The 17819-nt window shown below is 49.9% G+C and overlaps 9 protein-coding genes across 9 annotated transcripts; 4 read left to right on the top strand and 5 right to left on the bottom strand.

Annotated features, from left to right (window-relative positions):
- Window positions 1–1013: 1013 nt before the first annotated feature.
- Window positions 1014–1349, top strand: J3458_022184 (uncharacterized protein; the record flags this gene model as incomplete). The annotated part of the gene is made up of 1 exon (XM_066122983.1): window positions 1014–1349. The coding sequence occupies one exon, from the start codon at window positions 1014–1016 to the stop codon at window positions 1347–1349; it is 336 nt and encodes a 111-aa protein (XP_065972205.1).
- An 824-nt stretch (window positions 1350–2173) lies between these two features.
- Window positions 2174–3418, top strand: J3458_022185 (uncharacterized protein). Its single transcript, XM_066122984.1, has one exon. The coding sequence runs from the start codon at window positions 2401–2403 to the stop codon at window positions 2956–2958; it is 558 nt and encodes a 185-aa protein (XP_065972206.1). The 5' UTR covers window positions 2174–2400; the 3' UTR covers window positions 2959–3418.
- A 229-nt stretch (window positions 3419–3647) lies between these two features.
- J3458_022186 (uncharacterized protein) lies at window positions 3648–4073 on the bottom strand (the record flags this gene model as incomplete). Its single annotated transcript, XM_066122985.1, has 1 exon — window positions 3648–4073. The coding sequence occupies one exon, from the start codon at window positions 4071–4073 to the stop codon at window positions 3648–3650; it is 426 nt and encodes a 141-aa protein (XP_065972207.1).
- A 56-nt stretch (window positions 4074–4129) lies between these two features.
- On the bottom strand, window positions 4130–5691 carry J3458_022187 (uncharacterized protein; the record flags this gene model as incomplete). Its single annotated transcript, XM_066122986.1, has 2 exons — window positions 5379–5691; window positions 4130–5311 (listed from the first exon to the last, which is right to left on the bottom strand). Exon 2 carries the CDS (start codon window positions 4466–4468, stop codon window positions 4130–4132), a length of 339 nt encoding a protein of 112 aa, XP_065972208.1. The 5' UTR covers window positions 4469–5311; window positions 5379–5691.
- A 1469-nt stretch (window positions 5692–7160) lies between these two features.
- Window positions 7161–7490, bottom strand: J3458_022188 (uncharacterized protein; the record flags this gene model as incomplete). Its single annotated transcript, XM_066122987.1, has 2 exons — window positions 7161–7378; window positions 7460–7490. 2 exons carry the CDS (start codon window positions 7488–7490, stop codon window positions 7161–7163), a joined length of 249 nt encoding a protein of 82 aa, XP_065972209.1.
- Window positions 7491–8177: 687 nt separating this feature from the next.
- J3458_022189 (uncharacterized protein) lies at window positions 8178–9068 on the bottom strand (the record flags this gene model as incomplete). Its single annotated transcript, XM_066122988.1, has 2 exons — window positions 8178–8814; window positions 8872–9068. 2 exons carry the CDS (start codon window positions 9066–9068, stop codon window positions 8178–8180), a joined length of 834 nt encoding a protein of 277 aa, XP_065972210.1.
- Window positions 9069–10576: 1508 nt separating this feature from the next.
- J3458_022190 (uncharacterized protein) lies at window positions 10577–12835 on the top strand (the record flags this gene model as incomplete). The annotated part of the gene is made up of 2 exons (XM_066122989.1): window positions 10577–12147; window positions 12214–12835. 2 exons carry the CDS (start codon window positions 10577–10579, stop codon window positions 12833–12835), a joined length of 2193 nt encoding a protein of 730 aa, XP_065972211.1.
- Window positions 12836–13628: 793 nt separating this feature from the next.
- J3458_022191 (uncharacterized protein) lies at window positions 13629–14623 on the bottom strand (the record flags this gene model as incomplete). The annotated part of the gene is made up of 3 exons (XM_066122990.1): window positions 13629–13920; window positions 13997–14211; window positions 14369–14623. The coding sequence occupies 3 exons, from the start codon at window positions 14621–14623 to the stop codon at window positions 13629–13631; spliced, it is 762 nt and encodes a 253-aa protein (XP_065972212.1).
- A 1387-nt stretch (window positions 14624–16010) lies between these two features.
- Window positions 16011–16742, top strand: J3458_022192 (uncharacterized protein; the record flags this gene model as incomplete). The annotated part of the gene is made up of 1 exon (XM_066122991.1): window positions 16011–16742. One exon carries the CDS (start codon window positions 16011–16013, stop codon window positions 16740–16742), a length of 732 nt encoding a protein of 243 aa, XP_065972213.1.
- Window positions 16743–17819: the final 1077 nt, after the last annotated feature.

The raw sequence follows: 17819 nt of genomic DNA on the forward strand, positions 1-17819 counted from the left end.
AGCCAAGCGGCCCTGGGCAGAGCCGTGGAAGCACAGTTGGCGTCCTGGCCGCCATCCGAGCCTGAATCCCCCATGGTGTTGCGAATGCCGCCAATGCCAATGCGCCCGCCCGCCAGGGCCGCCTTTGGCCTGACAGGCAATTGTATTACCAAGTACAACCGCGACATGATCTTTCTGCCCCCGGAATTTCGGCCCAGCCCAGAATATCCGGCCTTTGGTGTGCACGGTCATACCGTGGTAGTGGGGTGTTACTCGGGCCGGGTTCTGCTCTTCAGGTTCTCAGGGGGCGGGAGTCCAGGGAGTCAGTAAGCTGTTATTGACCTTCAACTGGTGGTTGTGAAACCGCTCGTGGTGTGAGCAACTTGAGCCTGGTACAGGTGGATGCTTTGATCTCTGCTCCTTATACACATCATCGGCCCCAACATTGACATCACCAAACCAGACCTTTTTGATATACCCATCACCAGTTGAGATCTTTCCACAAGCACCTATTAGCTGTGGCCTTGACGACCACCCGCGGACCGGAAACCGCCTCCGTTCCTAGAGGCTTCAAGTTGGCGCTATCGCGGGATGCGAATGGATGGATAGAGCTGTGATGATTGCTATTCAGCAAATCCTACAAGTACTAGAGGAGGCAGAAATACACTTGATGGAGCGAGCAGCACGCGCCGCTCTTCATGAATTTGGACGGCCTCTGACGGACGGGGAGGCCTACTGAGGAAACAGTGACTAACAGTCAAAGCTAGCACTTGGCTTCCTGAGGCAATTAGTCGATGCGAGTCAACTGACCTGTATGCCTGAATGTTCCTTGCTGGCAGCTCAGTCTATCGGCCGAGTGAGCCGGCCCAACAGTTGGAGGCAGCGTTGGAGTCAACTGATCAACTACAATTAACCCCAGTATATTGCGGATCCGTTATGTCGTTGTTGCCCAACATTCGGCCCGGAGACTCGAGGCAAACTTGACATGTCTCGGGCTGGGTCGACATTGGCTTTTAGGCAGCAGGGAACCAGACATGTTTGAACTAGGTTGGGAGGGAGAGACAGAGACGGGCAAGGCTTCCCCTGTCGTTATCGAAGGCAGGGTCTCCGCCAATAGCATCGACTGCATCACTGTGATGAAGCATCTCGATCGAAAATTCAATTCTCCAATCTATATCAACTCGTCTCTCGTAATACTTCCCTCAATGTACGATTACTACGAATATGTTGGTCCTCGCAGTCGCTCTGGCACTTTTATAAAGCTGGATGTGTGCCGGAGTAAGCCGAGACGCCGGGCGACGAGTAGAGGCACGCACGATGCCACAATAGATATACTTTTCGGAATGCGATGGCTGCAGAACATTTCATGACTGGGACTACTATCTAAAGTCGGATTCGGGATGGAGAAGCCCTGGTTCAGATTCGGCACGGTAGAGCTGGAGCAGGTGCGTGTTATGCTTACAGAGTCAACGGCCCGTGGCTCACACTTGTCCTGGGTAGTCCGTCTTGAAATCCGGCGGTGCGGGGGGGGATGATTTCCTGTAGCTGTTTTGCCCTGCAGACAAGATTTGAGGAGGCACAAGGATAGTCGATTGGATTTCTGTTTGGTTGTTGAATTTGCATGTTTAGACTTGAGTTTTCTTTTTCGGATTTAGATTTCCGTACTTAGATTTGCATTCGCTCTCTCAGATGCGGATTTGCTCATTTAAGAATTAATTTGCTGGTTGTCTTGTCGCAATTGTGGACTGGGTTCCTAATCATATCATCACCTTGAGGCTAACAGACTACCGTGTAATATGCTAACCCGTTTGACTTTATAGAATATGATTGATGTTTTTTTAAAAGTCAGAGGCAATAAGAATTCGCACATCCAGAGGCACCTCACGTCGAGGTAGCCATCTTGCTGGGGTACAAAAGGGTTAGGGTTATTGAAACAGGGTATCACCAGGGTAGCCTGGTACGAAAGCGTCTGTGCGCCAGCGGCAAGGCGGGCGGCTATATGGCTGGGCTCTGAGGCTTCATTGTCGACAAGGGTCAACTGGTAGTTCTGGCGCTTACTTGAAGGGAGACATTGGTCCATCAAAGGGCAAGACCCCGTGCCAGCCGTTACCGTTGGGCTTTTACTCGTGGTGCGGGGATTACTTAATCTGGCTGCTCCCCTCCTCCCACTCCTCGTCCGCCCCGACACTGAAATCACCAGGCAGACTGAACCTCTTTGATATACATTGCCGCGCCCAGGAGCTGTATCGCAATACGACCAGTCGACATGTTGCAAGTCGAGGTCGATGACCACTTCGCGCCGCACTGGCCGCAAACCTCACCGCACGCTGTCTTCTCAAAACCAAGTACGACCGCGATTCACGGCACTCGACTGTTGCCATTGCTTGGGCCGCATCGCGCGCCGAGAAACTCTGCACCGTCATGCTGGAACACCTTGGCCAACAAACCGCCGGTTTCAGCATCCAGCTAAACATGGTGGAGCTGCTAAGCTTCCGTAATCAAGCCCATATTCTTTTCGATCTCTTCCTCCAAAAGTGTAGTGAAAACGTCCGGACCGAGACGAACCAAAGCTTTGACAGGCCAGTCTATATGGTTTCCCGGAGAAGCAACGTCCACCATGTGTATAGATGCAACAAGAGGGTCGAGAAGATGGTCGCCGAAGAGTATGAACAGGTTGGGGAGGCTGATAACGGCCCGCGCCCGTATTTTGTCGATTGGTTAAACCCGCCCGTTTACGATGAAGGCCGTAGGGTCGACGACCCTGAAAAGTACCGCCGCCCAAGGTCAAAAGAGGCCATGTCCCCGCCAGAAGACGACAAGGACGGACCCGATGAGACTGGGGGTTCGCAGCACGTGCTGAGCGAAGACGCAGCAGGAGCTGGACCTGCCATCCAGGCTGCCGTTGAAGGCGAAATCGTTGAAGCAGGTCATGCTGATGGGGCAGATTCTCCTACAGACGGACTAGGAAAAGATGGATGAATATGCCATTCTGGTTGGGTCCTCTACACCCATTATTCATGCTTCATACTTGACGGAAGTTGTCTTTTGCAAAAGTATATTCAGCTGCAAGTCTAGAGCCACCAGACCAACCAAGAACAGGGCCGCTTGCTACTGTGAGCCCTGGCTGCGGGTCAAGAGCAGAGAGCACTCGACTGACGTTATTTTTTGTGGCTAACCTGGGAGCTCTCTTCCTCAGTGTTTGCAGTTGTGAAGAGCAGCACTCGGGGGTGGCTATTAGTGCGTCAAGAGCCATCGGCGGTGGGTGATACTCCTGTCACTGCTCCACGGTAAAGCAAAGCCGAATTAGATTCTATGCAAAATCCAGCTGGTTGCTTATTGCCTTGAGAAGAGCACCTGTGCAGAGATGGAGAGGTAGAGATGGAGAGGTAGAGATGGAGAGGTAGAGATGGAGAGGTAGAGATGGAGAGGTAGAGATGGAGAGGTAGAGATGGAGAGGTAGAGATGGAGAGGTAGAGATGGAGAGGTAGAGATGATCAACAGGCCATGTCTTCGCACATCTACCATAAGTTGAGTGTGTATAGTTCTCATCCAATGGAATAAGCCAGCAACTTGGCCCAAACCAAACACACTGCTGTTGCAGCCGTCTTCTTTCCAACAATTCCACCCATTTATTTCCCATTTGAATTTCCCTCTCGAGAAAATCCAGCTCACACCTCATCGTCCAACACGGACACGAAGCCACCACCCCGGGCACTTTCTTCCTCGAGTTGGTCGGCGAGCCAGTCTATTTCAGCCTGCATGGCCTCTTTGCTCGCGCCGACTGTGCATTCGTCAAAGTCCACCAGCGTGACCCTGTCGTCGGCACCGATGATAAAGTTGTACCGGTTGCAATCTCCATGGGATATTCCCAGCCCATGCAGGCGCTCGAGAGCCGCGCGGCAAATCTGCAAGTCGTCGATGCCTGCATGTCGTCCGGCCATCTTCTCCAGCAGAAAGCCCATGATGCGCCCCTGTTCGTGGATGTGCCCGAAGAAGCGAGAGGCTATCCCGGAGCCCTCGAGCAGCGAATATATTCTTGTTTCGCACTCAATGTAGGGGACTTCCCAGTGAGACCGTGCCATCTCGGCATTCATGGTCGTGTTTTGGATGTGAGAATTCGGTTCCAGAGTGGCCCATGCACACTCTTCAGTCATGACGGAGAGACTTTCAACGCGCTGAAGCTGGAGAAAATCAATGGTGTTTGGTGCCAGGGATCCGTGACGCCGTTGAGCTGCGAGGCCGATAAAGATGAGACCAGCTCGCCGCTGGCGGAGTCGCGAGATATATGCGCCGTGGTCCACCTATCATCGTCGTATGGCAGGGGCGGGAGGATATTCACAAAGTTCAAGGGCATGTCGTCTAGGGACTCGGCATCCATGGCTCCGGGGGCAACGACGACATACTTGACGAGTGTGTTTGCCAAGATGCGGAAGTAGCTGTCGGATGTGCCGAGTGTGTCAAAATCCATGGAGAGCATGCGAAACGCCATTGTGGGCTGGTGGTTGTTGGATGCGACGACGGACACGAAGGGACGGAAAAGATGATTGGAACAAATGTTGGTTATTGCGTTGCTTCTTTTCTGAGTGGAATACGAGCAAGATGAAAACAAAAAAGGGAAAAGCTCAGGCAGTACACGGACCCAAGATCCCTATGTAGCTAACGACGTGGTGTTGACCGGTGGTGATGCTGTTGGCTGGCTTGGGATGAACTGATGGCGGGAGTCTGGTCTCCAATGCGTCCCATGCCCTACATGACACGCATCATACGATGTTGATGCACCAATCAGTTCAGTGTTGATTTTCTGTCAGGGACTCGGGCGCCAAATGCTGTCCTCCAAGTGGAACGATAACAAGTCCGCACAACAATGCAGCTGCAAGACGGATGATTCTCACGCACCAGCGGTCTTTAAAGGCGACCGCGCTGGTTTCCAACCCCGCTTTTGTTGTTTTGTTGGTCGCATTCTGGATCCGGGTATTCAACCTGGTTCTTCTGGAATAGAATATGCCATGTTTGCAGACATGGGCGGCCGACCCTGACAGCGGTGTCGCGGATATAAAAGCGCATGCCATCACCACTTACAACAAGGGGCAATGAACAAATATCGCTCGTCTCCTCCGTCTTGGCCATAGTCCAACTACATTCGGCGCCTCGTCTTTTATTTTGGTGCAAATACCCCCGCAAGCATCGTCAAGCACCCAACTCTCACTGCCAACACGTGCCAGGATATGCCAGGTCAAAGACGTCGTTTTGTCAATGTAAGTACTATTCAGACGGCTGATGCAAGTCGTAAATCATGACCTTCGCAACCTCCATAGTGAACGGACATGTGTCACTGGGAACTTATCAGTCATTTCTGCAGTGAGACATACGAAATATGGGAATCGAGAGGCTGAACATACTAGCAATGCAGTTTCGATTTCAGCATGACATGTCCATAGATCATGATATTTGGGGGTCCACAAAATCATAGTCGAATACGTAGTGCTATATGGAGCGTCGTTTAATCGTGTAAATGGGCCATGTAACCACGTCTCCGCGTAAACTCTGGCTCGTCGACGGCTACGGTTGTCCCTTGACTTCTTTCCCAGAGGCCAATGGACTGCGGGCATGTCGGAAAATGGTTCAAGTACCCTTCTCTAGAATAGATCTGGTCACGGCGATTGTACAAGTGTACAGACCCATCACTGAGTTCTTCTTCGACAGCGATTTGACAGCCTTTGCAACAGACACCATGTTCCGCCTCTGCCGTTGCCCGATCGAATAGTGGTAGCGGTATTGAGACCATGAACCTCCCTATACGCATCTCGCCGACACGGGACACAAGGGATGCTGCGCCGTCGCGAGAAAGACCAAGCATACTTAGAGCGTCAGTAGCCTGCTCGCATGACACTACCGAAATTCTCCGTTTCCAAGTTTGTTGCTCCGTTGTGTATGTTCCGGGAAGCGTGCGCAGCACTGGCAGGCGACGTTGCAGCTTGTGACGGGAGACGCCCGCTCTCTTGGTGACGGCTGCGAGCGAGACTACGCGTAGACGACTTGATGATTTGATGCAGTTGAAACAGCAGCGGGTGACAGAGAGGAGAAACAAAAAGCCACCAAATTCATTGCCGCAGACATTCCAGAGAAGCTCCGTAGGAAGGCACTCAAGAAGGCCGATTTTGGCAGCGGCAGTCGACTGAAAAGGCTCAGCGATAGAAGAACGGATAATGTTGTGCTCGCTTGAAGGCGATCGGATGAGAGCGACATTGAAGTCCAAACGATGGTAGGCGGCAACGCGGATCACAGCATCGGCTTGATTACTTTCGAAGAGGGCGCTCATTCAGACTTGAAGCTGTACAGACGCCGTGTAACGAAAGACGTATAGGCATAATGATGTGATGGATGGACCGTCACTGTTGACGTTGGTAGGGTGTGAGATAAAAGTAGCAGAGTCAAGAAGTCAAGTAGCACTGGCCAACACGCTTCCGTTCCGCTGAGTCAGCCAAACAGACTAATTCGGCGCTTGACGTTGGAATATCTCACGGATTGCTCTCTTCAACTCTCGTGCAAAAACAGCTATTTATAATGCAAGGCCGTGATTTAGACCCAAAACCTTTTTATAGAATCACCGCCGGTGATACAGAGACAAAGCAGTCCTCGGACCTGGCAAGCAAACAGGAGTGCAGCAAAGTGGCCATAGAAGGTGGCCTAGCGTTCGGAGGCGTCGAACATTGAGAAATCATCAGTGACCCTGAGGACCCGGAATCTCCCCAAAACGTAAACGCCCGAGACTGCACGGCGCAAAAAGGCCAATTAATTCAATACCATCGGCTAGAGCAAGCTTAGGTAATGGGACAGAGTGCGAGGATTGTATCAACGTGGGCGTGTAACTTCAGTTTAATCTGTGGGAGCGCATTCCTCAGCGGACCCCAAGTAAAGGCACTTTGCAAAGTACCTCGGTTGTGGCTGATATCAGCTTAGCCACACGGCCCCGTAGCAAAGCGGCTCGGCCCGCATAGCATGCCTTACCAATCACGGACAACATGAACGGCTTGGTCAAGAACGAGTCTCATAACGTGACAAGAGGCTGTCAATCTCGGGTCGCAAATTTTTATTGCACTAGAAAAAGCATAGATACAAAGCTAGTTGAGCCAGTGACAAGATAAATTTGATACTAGACTTATTCTGCTGTTTGAACATGATTATTCCTCATCATCCTCCTCGATATCCTGTGTAAGAAGTTGTTCAGTAGATTGGAGAAGGGCCAAAATCTCTCTCCTCAACATTTTGAAGCGGTTTCCGTCCGAGGGCTGGTTTCCAGGCTGTGCGGCAGTATTCTCTTGTCGCCGGTTGAGGTTTTCAGTGGCGGCATTGCTGGGTGCATTGCCACTCGTAGAGACGGCCACGGATAACGCCGCAACTGCCGCTCGTGATGGATTGGGTCAGGAATGGTATCACCTAGCAAGTATTTTAGGGACTGGGGATGTGTCTTTGCACTCACAGGCCAGGATAGTAGCTGTAAAGCGAACCATTTTGGGCGTTGAAGTGACTGTTTTTCGGCTGCGTGGACGGCTGTGAGAGTAAAAAAATAAAATGCGCGCAGGGTTTCGTGTGTGAAGAAAAGGATGTAAGCTTGATAGAGACTTATATACTTTTGGAGCAAGCAGCATCTTAGGTAAACGTAACAGCCACGTATCCTAGTAGCATAAATATCTCAGGTGAAATATAAGCAAGGATATGCTCTAGCCTGGGATTGAACCTGACATCGTGTCTCTAGTGCCAAGACCGATATCATTTCAAAAATGCTTTACCGTATTTATGCTATACATGACGGGAATTCCCGTATTGAGCCGGCCTATTAAGCGAGTGGATCTCGTATTTACCAACGAGTGTATTTGTCAGGAGCTGTATAATAAGCGTTATATTCGACATTGCTTTATAAGCTTATACACACACATCTAGTCTGTCACGGTGATAATAATTGATGTTTTCCTTTTGGTCGTGGCCGACAAAGGGCATCGCGACATCGGCTGCTCGGATGCACAGGACTCGCGGCGGCTCAATTCAAGCATGTAAAGAAGCCTCACACAGGTAGAAATTTTAAGGGCCATTGCAGCCAAGAACACGAGTTAATAATAAAAGCGGCTCATAATCTCCAAGGTGATCTGATACAGGAATAGTTTAACCAGCTCTGTACGACAAGCACACCGCCCCGGAATTTACAGCTTTGGCCTCTTCTTGCAAATACCCCCGTTTTGGTATTGAGCTATTTCGAGCCTTCTTCTGAAAAATCGCTCCGTCTCACCCCTGTCTATCATGAGCCTGAGCGCTGTTCGCGTGTTTAAGGAGTAGTCAAAGGCCTTCCTAGAAAGTTCTCCCACATCGAATGTAGGAAGCATTCCTTTTTCCTGCAATTTCGTAATGGCGCCAAGGGCCCAATCAACACAACTCTCTTGGCAGTTGGGTATAGGCACTTCCTGAAGCGCCTCTGTGATTGCCTTTGTAGATGTTTTTGTCTTTCCCAAATTAACTCTTGCAGAGAGGCTATTGGCCTTCTCAGGCTTTACACCATACTTGTATTGGAAGAGGAAATTCCTTCTTCCTCCTTCCTGCACCTCATTCGACACTGCCGTTGTACCTTGTTGGACGCTTATGCTGTCCGAGGCATCAAACGCATCCGCAAGGGGGCTGTTGCGTGAACGAGTAACAATCGCCCAGTGGAAAGATTTGAAATCTCGATTGGCGATTGCGTCTGGATTGGCTTCAAGGTACTGACCGCGAGAGTAGAACGCAAGGTCTATATACTTCGTTTCAACCTTTGTTATGCGGTCTCCTAGTCGCTTGTTGAGGTGGCCGCTAGGTTACAGGTGGTGAGGAAATGATCAACATAGAATGGCTGCTAGGATAATTTACCTTGCTGGCTCTTCAACAGAGTTGATGCTTTCCTTGAATTGCAATGACAGAGGAGCTGATTCGAGTGTGCTAGACGATAGCTGCCCTATGTACCTAGGGCGCTGCACTGTATCTTGGGCAGTGCTTCCGGGGAGAGCTGCAAGGAGAAGGTAGAAAACAACCGATAGGGCTAAGAGAGCCCATCGCTGGTGCGCCATGGTGGCCCTGATACTGTTCAATCTCGGGATTCAATCGTAAAGGTCAAAGGATGGGTGAACAAGTCGTCTTCGATCAGCTAGGCGCTTGACGTTTAAATGTCAGACGGAAGAAAGTCAATAACTAATTCATCTGTCCAATTTATAATGATTCCCAATCACTATTCATTCACTCCACCTAGTATTCAGTCTGCTGAATATACCAATATTGGGTGTGTGTCTATTCCATGTTGTATATTGTCTGTGGCCTACCCTTGTCTATATGGTTGTATCAAAACACTATGTGGACAAGGGACATCTGGTCCTATGACGTTGAACCTGGCGCAAAGGTGGAGCCCATGAGGCGATTTCCGGCTACACGCCCCGAGTCTTTGTGTGGATTTTTTTTTCCAGAGTTAAGTTGGTCTAATTAGGCAGATATTGGTGTGGATAAGCTATATTAAAGCATGACTTATGGGATATAATATGGCAACACGAGTTCAGGGTCTAGTTTATATCCTTTGTAAAAATCTTGCTCGCGTCTCTTTTAAGTCAATGCACTCATCTGGTATATATTCCTGAGCCATATGCCGAGTGGAATATTCCCCCATGTGCCGAGTGGTATATTCCCGGACTACGATAAGTTGCTTCGCTTATGCTCAAAAAATTGGGGCAATCATATGATTTACGTACTGCCGAGGAAAAGCAAATATCAGATTTGGGATTCGCGGCGAGTTCCGAGCTTGTGATAAAGCAGAATCCAAGCGAGATACAGTCAATTCGGAGACGTCTCTGCTGGAATTGTATATTTGACGTAGTATATGTAAATTACGTTAACCGACTAACACGATGGGATAGGTCTACCATGTCGAATGATGGCATTTCTTCCGTAGGCGGATCTGATACAGAGTTTACGAGTATTGTCACCAAGGTTCAATTTACATGGGCAAAAAAATTTCAAAATTATACGAGCATTTGCCGCAAGAAGCGAAGGAAATGGCACCGTGTTAGACCCTCTGCCTCGGCTAGCTATAATCCTTGTACGCCTGATACAGCGACATGACCTGAGCTTTGTACGGTATTAATTCAGACCTGCATTGTTATCACGCGGCGGAGCTCTCAAGGATGAAAGCAGGGCAAGGATTGCGTTGGCAAAGATACCAAGGAGGTCGGCTTGATGGCTGTAAATCGACCTTGGTCGTGGGCTTATTAGCGTCGCGCGACGAATGTTTGTATGAGATAGTGCGAAATCATCTTGAATACAGCTGACAATTAAGACCGCAGGGCCAGTTACCCAGTTTGTACATGGATATATAAGTGAGCTTCTTCTCGCCTCGTGGATATTGACATTGCTGCTTCTACCTCTTCTGAACCATCTCTCTCATTTCTCTCATTACTCTCATTATCCTCAATCCTCTCACTCAATATTCTACATGTTGCGAGTCGTTCTTAGCTCTCTGGTTCTCTACCTCGCATGGCCAGGTGGGACTCATGGCGCGCCGAATACAAGGCAACCAAGAGGGCCACTGCCCATGCTTTCTGGCGACGGCTCAATCTCAGCCGACTTTCGACTGCCGGACGAGCATGTAGCAATGGTCAAAAGGCAAGAGCTTTTGTTCTGTGATTTCAACTTTGAAGAGGGTGAGCCTTTCGAGGGCCCAGGTAGCGAGGGGCCCATCACCGCGGATGAGGACGCCTTACCGGCCCCGGAGAGAATCAATATGGCCGAACGAGCGGAGATGGTATCTCTGCAGGAGTTTGAGGAGTCAGCGGCGTCAAGTGTAGCCAAGATACCCCTTTCGTGGGAGAAGAAAGGAGTCAATTCGTTTACTCGAGTCCGAGAGAAGCTTGGATACAAGCCGCTCGAGCCTACTTCCCGAGAACTGATATATGGCCCTGGCAGAAAGGGCTTCAGCAGTCTTGGGTTGGCGGGAGGAGCGGCGGCGGCTGCTTTATGGGCTACAGGCATCGTTGAAGCTTTCGTGAGGAACACGACTGCTTTGGACAAGGCCGCTTCCTTCTTGGCCATCCTGCCCTTTGTAGGCTGCGCTGTGAGTACCGCGGCCGCATTGGAGAAGGGCGATGATAGAAATCTTGATCTCACCGTGGTAGATGCCGTCTTATGCGGCGTCGCTGATGCTCTGCTTTTCGGCCCTTTGGCCCCGTTTGGTTTCGCATTACACTTTGTCCGGGCCGTCATCAGCTTCTTTCGTCGTCCTCCGCAACCACCAACCCTTGAGCAGCTCCAAGAAAAGCGTGATGAATCTTGGACCCAGCAACTCGTGCGTATTTACCAGAGTATTTACTCGCACCCTTATATCGATTCAACTCAGGATTTCGCTGTCAAAATGGAGAGCGCCTTTGCAATTGATACTTTAAGCGTCCTTTCTGAATCCGCTAGGACAATTGGCTTATTAAATGCGACCGGCTCGCCAGATCTCTTTACCAATTTGGACCCCGACCTGGACCTAGACGAGCTCCAAGTCAGAACCGAACAGGCCATCAACAAGATCAAACAAGATAGGTGGGATGTGGTTGCTCGTCGCCAGCGCGAATATCTCTTTGATGTTCTGGACCAATTCACTCGTGGTACCGCGTTCCGGTTGACAGACTTGGCCAAGGCGGTAAATGATAAATTTGTCGAGCATATCAATTCGGATGAATTTATCGAGAATTATCCCGATCAAAGTCCAGTGGAGGAATTCTTTGACGCTATTACTACTGAAAGTTTGGGGCCGGTAGACCGCTATTCCAAGGCTCGCGCCCAGATGAAGGCGGTTGGCGAACGTCTTGCAGAATCCCTCCCACCGATGCCGCAGGCGTTGAATGTTGCCTTTATTATCGGGCAGTCCAAGGGAATGACACATGCTCGGCCAGATTCGCTATCTTCATTTTCCTACTTTGAAGTAGAGATGGCCGAGGCGTCAAGTGAAGTTATACCAGGACTTTACCGGTTTTACGTCATGGTTCGGCACACACACCAGGTTGTATTATTTCTTCAAGGCCGTCTCAAAGAACAGGACATGGATAATTCAAACTGGCCTGTTGATGATCTCGATACGCTCAAGAAGTTCCGGCTTCTAATAGCCATGAAGCTAGGCAAGTTATACGAGGACGAAAAATAAAAGTATCTGGATTACAGCTATCGCAACAATAAGTACATCCTCAGCTATACTGCGCCTCCACTAATTGTCAACCCATACATTCCTCCTATCGAGCAGCACCCTGACCATAATTATCTCGTGAGCCTGGCTATTGGGCTGGTTGGCGCTGTCAGTAGCAAAGATTTAAATGACGAAGTAACGGAATATTTGGAGACTCAAACATCCAACATCCGGCTACAGAACTGGCAAGCATTGCAAGAGCGGATCAAGGCCATAAAGGCAAAGTTGGACGAGTTGGCCGAAGAGGAATATAAAGGGGCCCCTTTATCATCAGTTGAATTCCTAAGCAAGCACACGCCCACTTGCGTCGACCACGGGGCAAATGAAGAAGAATGCAAAATCATTGTTGGGGGCTGTTTTTATGCCCATAACACGACAGATGAATTCGCCTTGGAATGCATACAAGAGACATTCCTGCCGTTGGATGAGGCCCGGCAGAAGACCCAAACTCAATACGAGGATCTACGCAACCTGTTCCCCAACTATCGGGAGTTTGGCCTCGCTTTATCGAAATGCGTCAGGTCGAACCCCAAGTCCAGAATCAGGGTTGCCTACGCGTGCGCAGCCAGGGCCGCCCCCAAGCCAGACGATTCGGGTGCAGTTGCCACAACGGAGAGTACCAGCTAAAGAGAGAGGAGGAGGCTGGGTTCACACATGTATTTCTTCCATAAGCCACCTCTTGAGTGATGGGGTGTATCTGCGTAGGTCAGCCATGGGACCATATTTGGAGTATCTGATGGGTTGCCGAGGCGGGGAACTTGATGGCTGAAGACGCGGCCCGAAGGGTGATATTGTGTACTTGCAGTTTAGCTTCCCGGGGGGAGGGAAATCCCAACAACCTAGTTTCCACCTGCGGCGATAACTATAATAGTGGTCATGGTGCTTTCAATCTACAATGAAGGGGATCAAGTTGACCAACTAGAGTCTGGTGTATGTAACGCTCGGATTGTCCAAGAAATTGCCGGCCACGTAGGCGGGAAGGGCTCGGCAGCCGAACCAACCCGCAGCCTGTCTTCTGCGTACAACTGGGTTGCGACAGACCGAAGACTGCGCCATCAACACCGGAGAGGCCTATGCCGCCGGAAGCTCACGCTGGTCGGCGAGATGGGGATGGACTGTTGTGACACTCCTGTGGCTATATTTCGCTCACGGAGTATAAGGGCTTATAGTTTCTTGGCAATTAGAGCGCGTTCTTTTTGTGGTATACTAGTTTTGACAAAGCATAAAGTCATGGATATGGGAGTACGGCTCCGATAACAAAGGGACTTGGATCGTCAACAAGTCTGTGGATTATGCATTTGGAGGAACGCGTTAAAGTCTACCAATATCATTGCAATAAGCACCTAGAAGCGAATCGTTGCATTCTACAACGCAACTACCCTAGGTCGTTCAACCTTGCTAGTTCCAAGATTGTAAACACCTACATATGCTGCCTGATAAAGTCGAGATCCATGTCTACTCTAGCATAAGCTCCATAAGTAGTCCCGCATTTCGGGCCAAACGAAGTAACCCCGATTACGGTTCCATCTGCGCTGTAAGTTGGGCCACCACTATCTCCACGACAAGCATCCTTCCCTCCGTTCTTGTAGCCGGCGCAAAAGGAACTGTCTGGCACAAGACGAAGCGTCTTCCGACACTCGTCGCGATCTACAACCGGAATCACAACTTTTTGCAACTGCGTAGCCGGGGTGCCCTTGGAGTCTAGAGAGCCCCTATATTACAATGTTAGAATCCACATGATACCTTGGGAGTAGACGAAGAGCTTTTATTTTCTTTTGAGGTACGTACCAACCGACTACAGTCACCTCAGACCCCGGCGCAGGATCGGACAGCCCCTGGGGCAATCGGGCATAACGAATAGTCCCCCAGTCATCCTCGGCAACGTCTGTGGACAGCTTCAAAATAGCAACATCGTGCTCGCGGATACCCGTCTTATTATAGTCGGGGTGCATGTGGAAGGACGCTATACCAGCCTTGGTGGCGAGTCCCTGGTCTTGCGGAGACTAAGATGTCTTGATTAGAACTGGACTTGCTCTGGGGGACGGGGAGGAAAGGACCTAGGGCTATCCTCTCAAGCTAAAGTTTTCTGTGTTTATTTGATTTCAAAAGGTTTCGTGACGAATATACAATACGTGTACATATTGAATGGGGAAAACGTACAAGAACTCCTGCTATAATTCGAGATTTCGAAAGGTCTGACGTTTTGTAGTGCTCTATTGATTTAAGGACACAATGAGCAGCTGTAAGAACGGTATTTGCGTTTAGTAGCGTGCCACCGCAACTGGGTGCGAATCCAACGGCTTCGGGAAATTCTCCCCAAAAGGCATCTTCTCCGCCGGTGATGGGCGCTGCAACTGCAGTTTGAAAGGCCATAATTGTGGCCGCAGCTGTGAGCGTCACTTTGAAGGACAACATTGTATGGACTGTAAGAATGCAATAGTATTGCGAGCCATTTCTCAACAGGGTGAAGAGATGGGTTGTTATGGCTTTGTATGTTTTTCCATCATGGCAGGAATGTTTAAATGTATAGTGCAGCTTCCAAGATGATTAATGCACGACTTGACGCCGTGATGAGGTACACGTCCATATAAAACCCTAAGATCATCATGACTCGTAATGATATTTGCATTCCTCGGACCTTGGAGGGGAGTCTCTATTTTGAGCCTCTCATCTCTTGTGCGGCACCCGTGTCATTATGCGCCATTATGCACAGCTCATTGAGCGTCTGGTGCCCTGCGGCTACATTGGTTCTGGAATTTCAATGTTGATCACCATCAAGCGACTTCCTATGATATGCGCCAAGCCAGCAGAGGAGCGTCAACTGGTAGGTAATTACCAGGCTGCTACTACAACTTGGTACGTCGCCGAATGCTATCCATCGATTTCTGGATGAGTTTAGCAAAACTGATAGTGCAGCAGCTCAAAGTCATGTCGCACTTTCTACATCTCAGCGGCTTTCTACCCAGAATGCAGCCATTGCTGAAACATGTCAGGTTAATGCATGCATGGATTTCTATATGCTGCCGCTATTATTTACTTCAAACGTCCAAGGACCCATGTACTGCTGCGGGATCAGGCTGCTGGGTCTCTTCCAAGAAATTGTCTCCAGGACGTAAACTTTACTAGCACATGACTCAGACAATAAGACTCTAGTCATATATGAGGGACCGGTCAGTCTGCTATGCAGCAACAATGCTTTGATTCCACTGGCGATAATAACAAGGGTACCCTGCTAATATACCACACTTTATATACCATGTACATACAGACGGCGCATGGCATTGTGGTGACGGATCGAGTCATGTAGACAGGGATAAATAAACTCTGGACTCGTCATCATCCAAGCTTTATGAGCAGTTAGGAAACATACTCCAGCAGCATAATGACTCCAGAACCGATTTCGTCTCTGGGACTCCTAAACTCCTAATTTAACTGCTTTAAAATTAAAGGATTTGAATATCTAATTAACCCCGCATACCGTGATCCCACGTAACATGTTGTTCTTCTTGTTACGCTAGTCTTTTGCGTATTTTACCAACGACAAACCCTAACCCTGGCGGAAATCTTCCAGACCCTTGGTTGGAATTTATTTACCCTATGCTTTGAATAGCAGGTCCACGATTGCATAGGAACAGATTACGGATGGGCCGGCTGCATCGGCCACCCCGCGGTGGGACGAGGATCATGGATGCCAGAAGCATAGTCAAAGCGCACGCGGAAAGTCATCGCAACATTTGTGAGGATACCTCGATGCTTCGTTCTTTGGCTTTATCGCAACCCGCCTTACATCCACCACGTCAACATGGCCGGTCCGGCGTCTCCGGCGCCTACTACCCAAGGCGCCAGCTCGGAAACACCTTCATCCAACACTGATCAGAATTCATCTCCCGGCCCCGGCAAGGTTGGGCTACGGAGCAAGTATGTGCCCAGGGCCTGTCTCGAGTGCCGCCGGCGTCGTGTAAAGGTGGGCTTGGTGTTCATCCCTTCACCCACCTTGCTGTACCAGAATGTGTATGAGGAATTTACCGAGCTGGAACCCAGTGTGACGGCACAAAGCCAACTTGCTCTCGATGCAATACTCGCCAAATACCATGTGTCTACAACACCGACGATGAAGGCCGTGGAATCGCCCAAAAGTCGCATGTGCGCCTCCTGCAAGGTCGGATCGCAGGTCCTGTGGCTGCATTCTATCAATGTCCACGCTTCTACTGCTCAGCTGATGCAGCAGAATCTTGTGCCGGCTACCATAACCTCTTTAACGGTGGCTCAACTGCTGCCCTGGACGGACTCTGTGATACGTTTGAGAACACTCTGGCCCTTGATGAGCCGCAAAGCTTTGACCAGGACGGAGAGGCACGTTATTTCGGCCAGGCCAGTGGTAGACGTGGCTTCAAGCCGCTCCATGGTAGGATCTTGTTTTGACTATCCTAATCACTTTATAGACATCACTAATTCTGCCCCAAGACGTGCCTCGGGACTTGCCCATGGAGTCTTTGCCGCCATCTGCGGACTCTTCGGCCCATATGTTGGGTGAGCAAAGAAGCGTCACTGGAGAGCTTGAAGCACACCTCCTAGAGCAGTATTTTATCTGGGAACAGCCATGGCTACAAGTTATTGTTTCGCGAAAGCAGAGAGAACAATGGGCGATACTTTGCACCTCTGCGTTGAACTGCATACTTGCCAGTGGTTCCCGCTTCTCGGATCGTGTAGAGGTTCGCTCTGATCCAATGACCCCAATACAGCTGGTCGTATCTTCCTTGAGACGGCCAAGATTCTTCTCTATTTCGACCTGAAGCGGCCAGGTATGATTCCACGAGCTCAGAGCATGATACTCTAGTTGACAAGGCCCAAGAAATTCTGGTCGAAGCTGCAAGAAGCATATCGTCTCTGGGGGATCAATATCGCAAAGCCTTGGGTAGCTTTCGGAGAAGCCTGATTACGGCAACGCATGCCAATTTCTCTGCGGCGTTGGCTCTGTTCAACCCTCAAGGTCCAAACCAACCCAGAAATCGATTTGATCCGTTCGATAATGCAAGGATCAAATCCTGCCTTTAGACATTGGAAGAGCTTTCGGTTGCATGGACGCCTGCGCGGAAATATCTTTGCAGCATGTTAAAGATGATGCAGGTTATTCTGCAGGTCAGCAACAAGAGGTCACAACTTCTGATGCTTCGACTGACCACCAAAACGGGGGTCTGTATCCCACTTCTGAAGCAAGCCAAGTGACCAATTTGATGCAGCCCGCCGACGGGGTGTGGGCTGCACAATCAGCAGACGCAATGAGCCTGCCGTTGTGGCTATCAGCGACAATGGGCGACCCAAGTTTGGGAGAGTTTTCAACAGCGACAGAGGGAATACCGCTTCAGGATGGAAGCACTAATACATCGGAACAGAATTGGGATTGGCTTGAAGCGCCATTTCCACGGGACTTGCTACCTAGCTGAAACTGAATTTGCGAAATGGACCCCTACGGCATCCTGCGATTCTTACGACGAATTTTCCTGTGGCGATATTGTCCTGTGGTTTGAAACTCATTTCACATGGGATTCCACATGGTAAGGGTAATCTTGGCTGATTTATAAAATCCGTCAGTTCCGGAGTATAATAGCGC

Source organism: Metarhizium acridum (genome assembly GCF_019434415.1).
Source record: "Metarhizium acridum strain ARSEF 324 chromosome Unknown scaffold_587, whole genome shotgun sequence".
NCBI lineage: Eukaryota > Fungi > Ascomycota > Sordariomycetes > Hypocreales > Clavicipitaceae > Metarhizium > Metarhizium acridum.

Coding starts and splice junctions, on each gene's coding strand:
- J3458_022185 (XM_066122984.1), top strand. CDS start 2,401: ATGCTGGAACACCTTGGCCAACAAACCGCCGGTTTCAGCATCCAGCTA.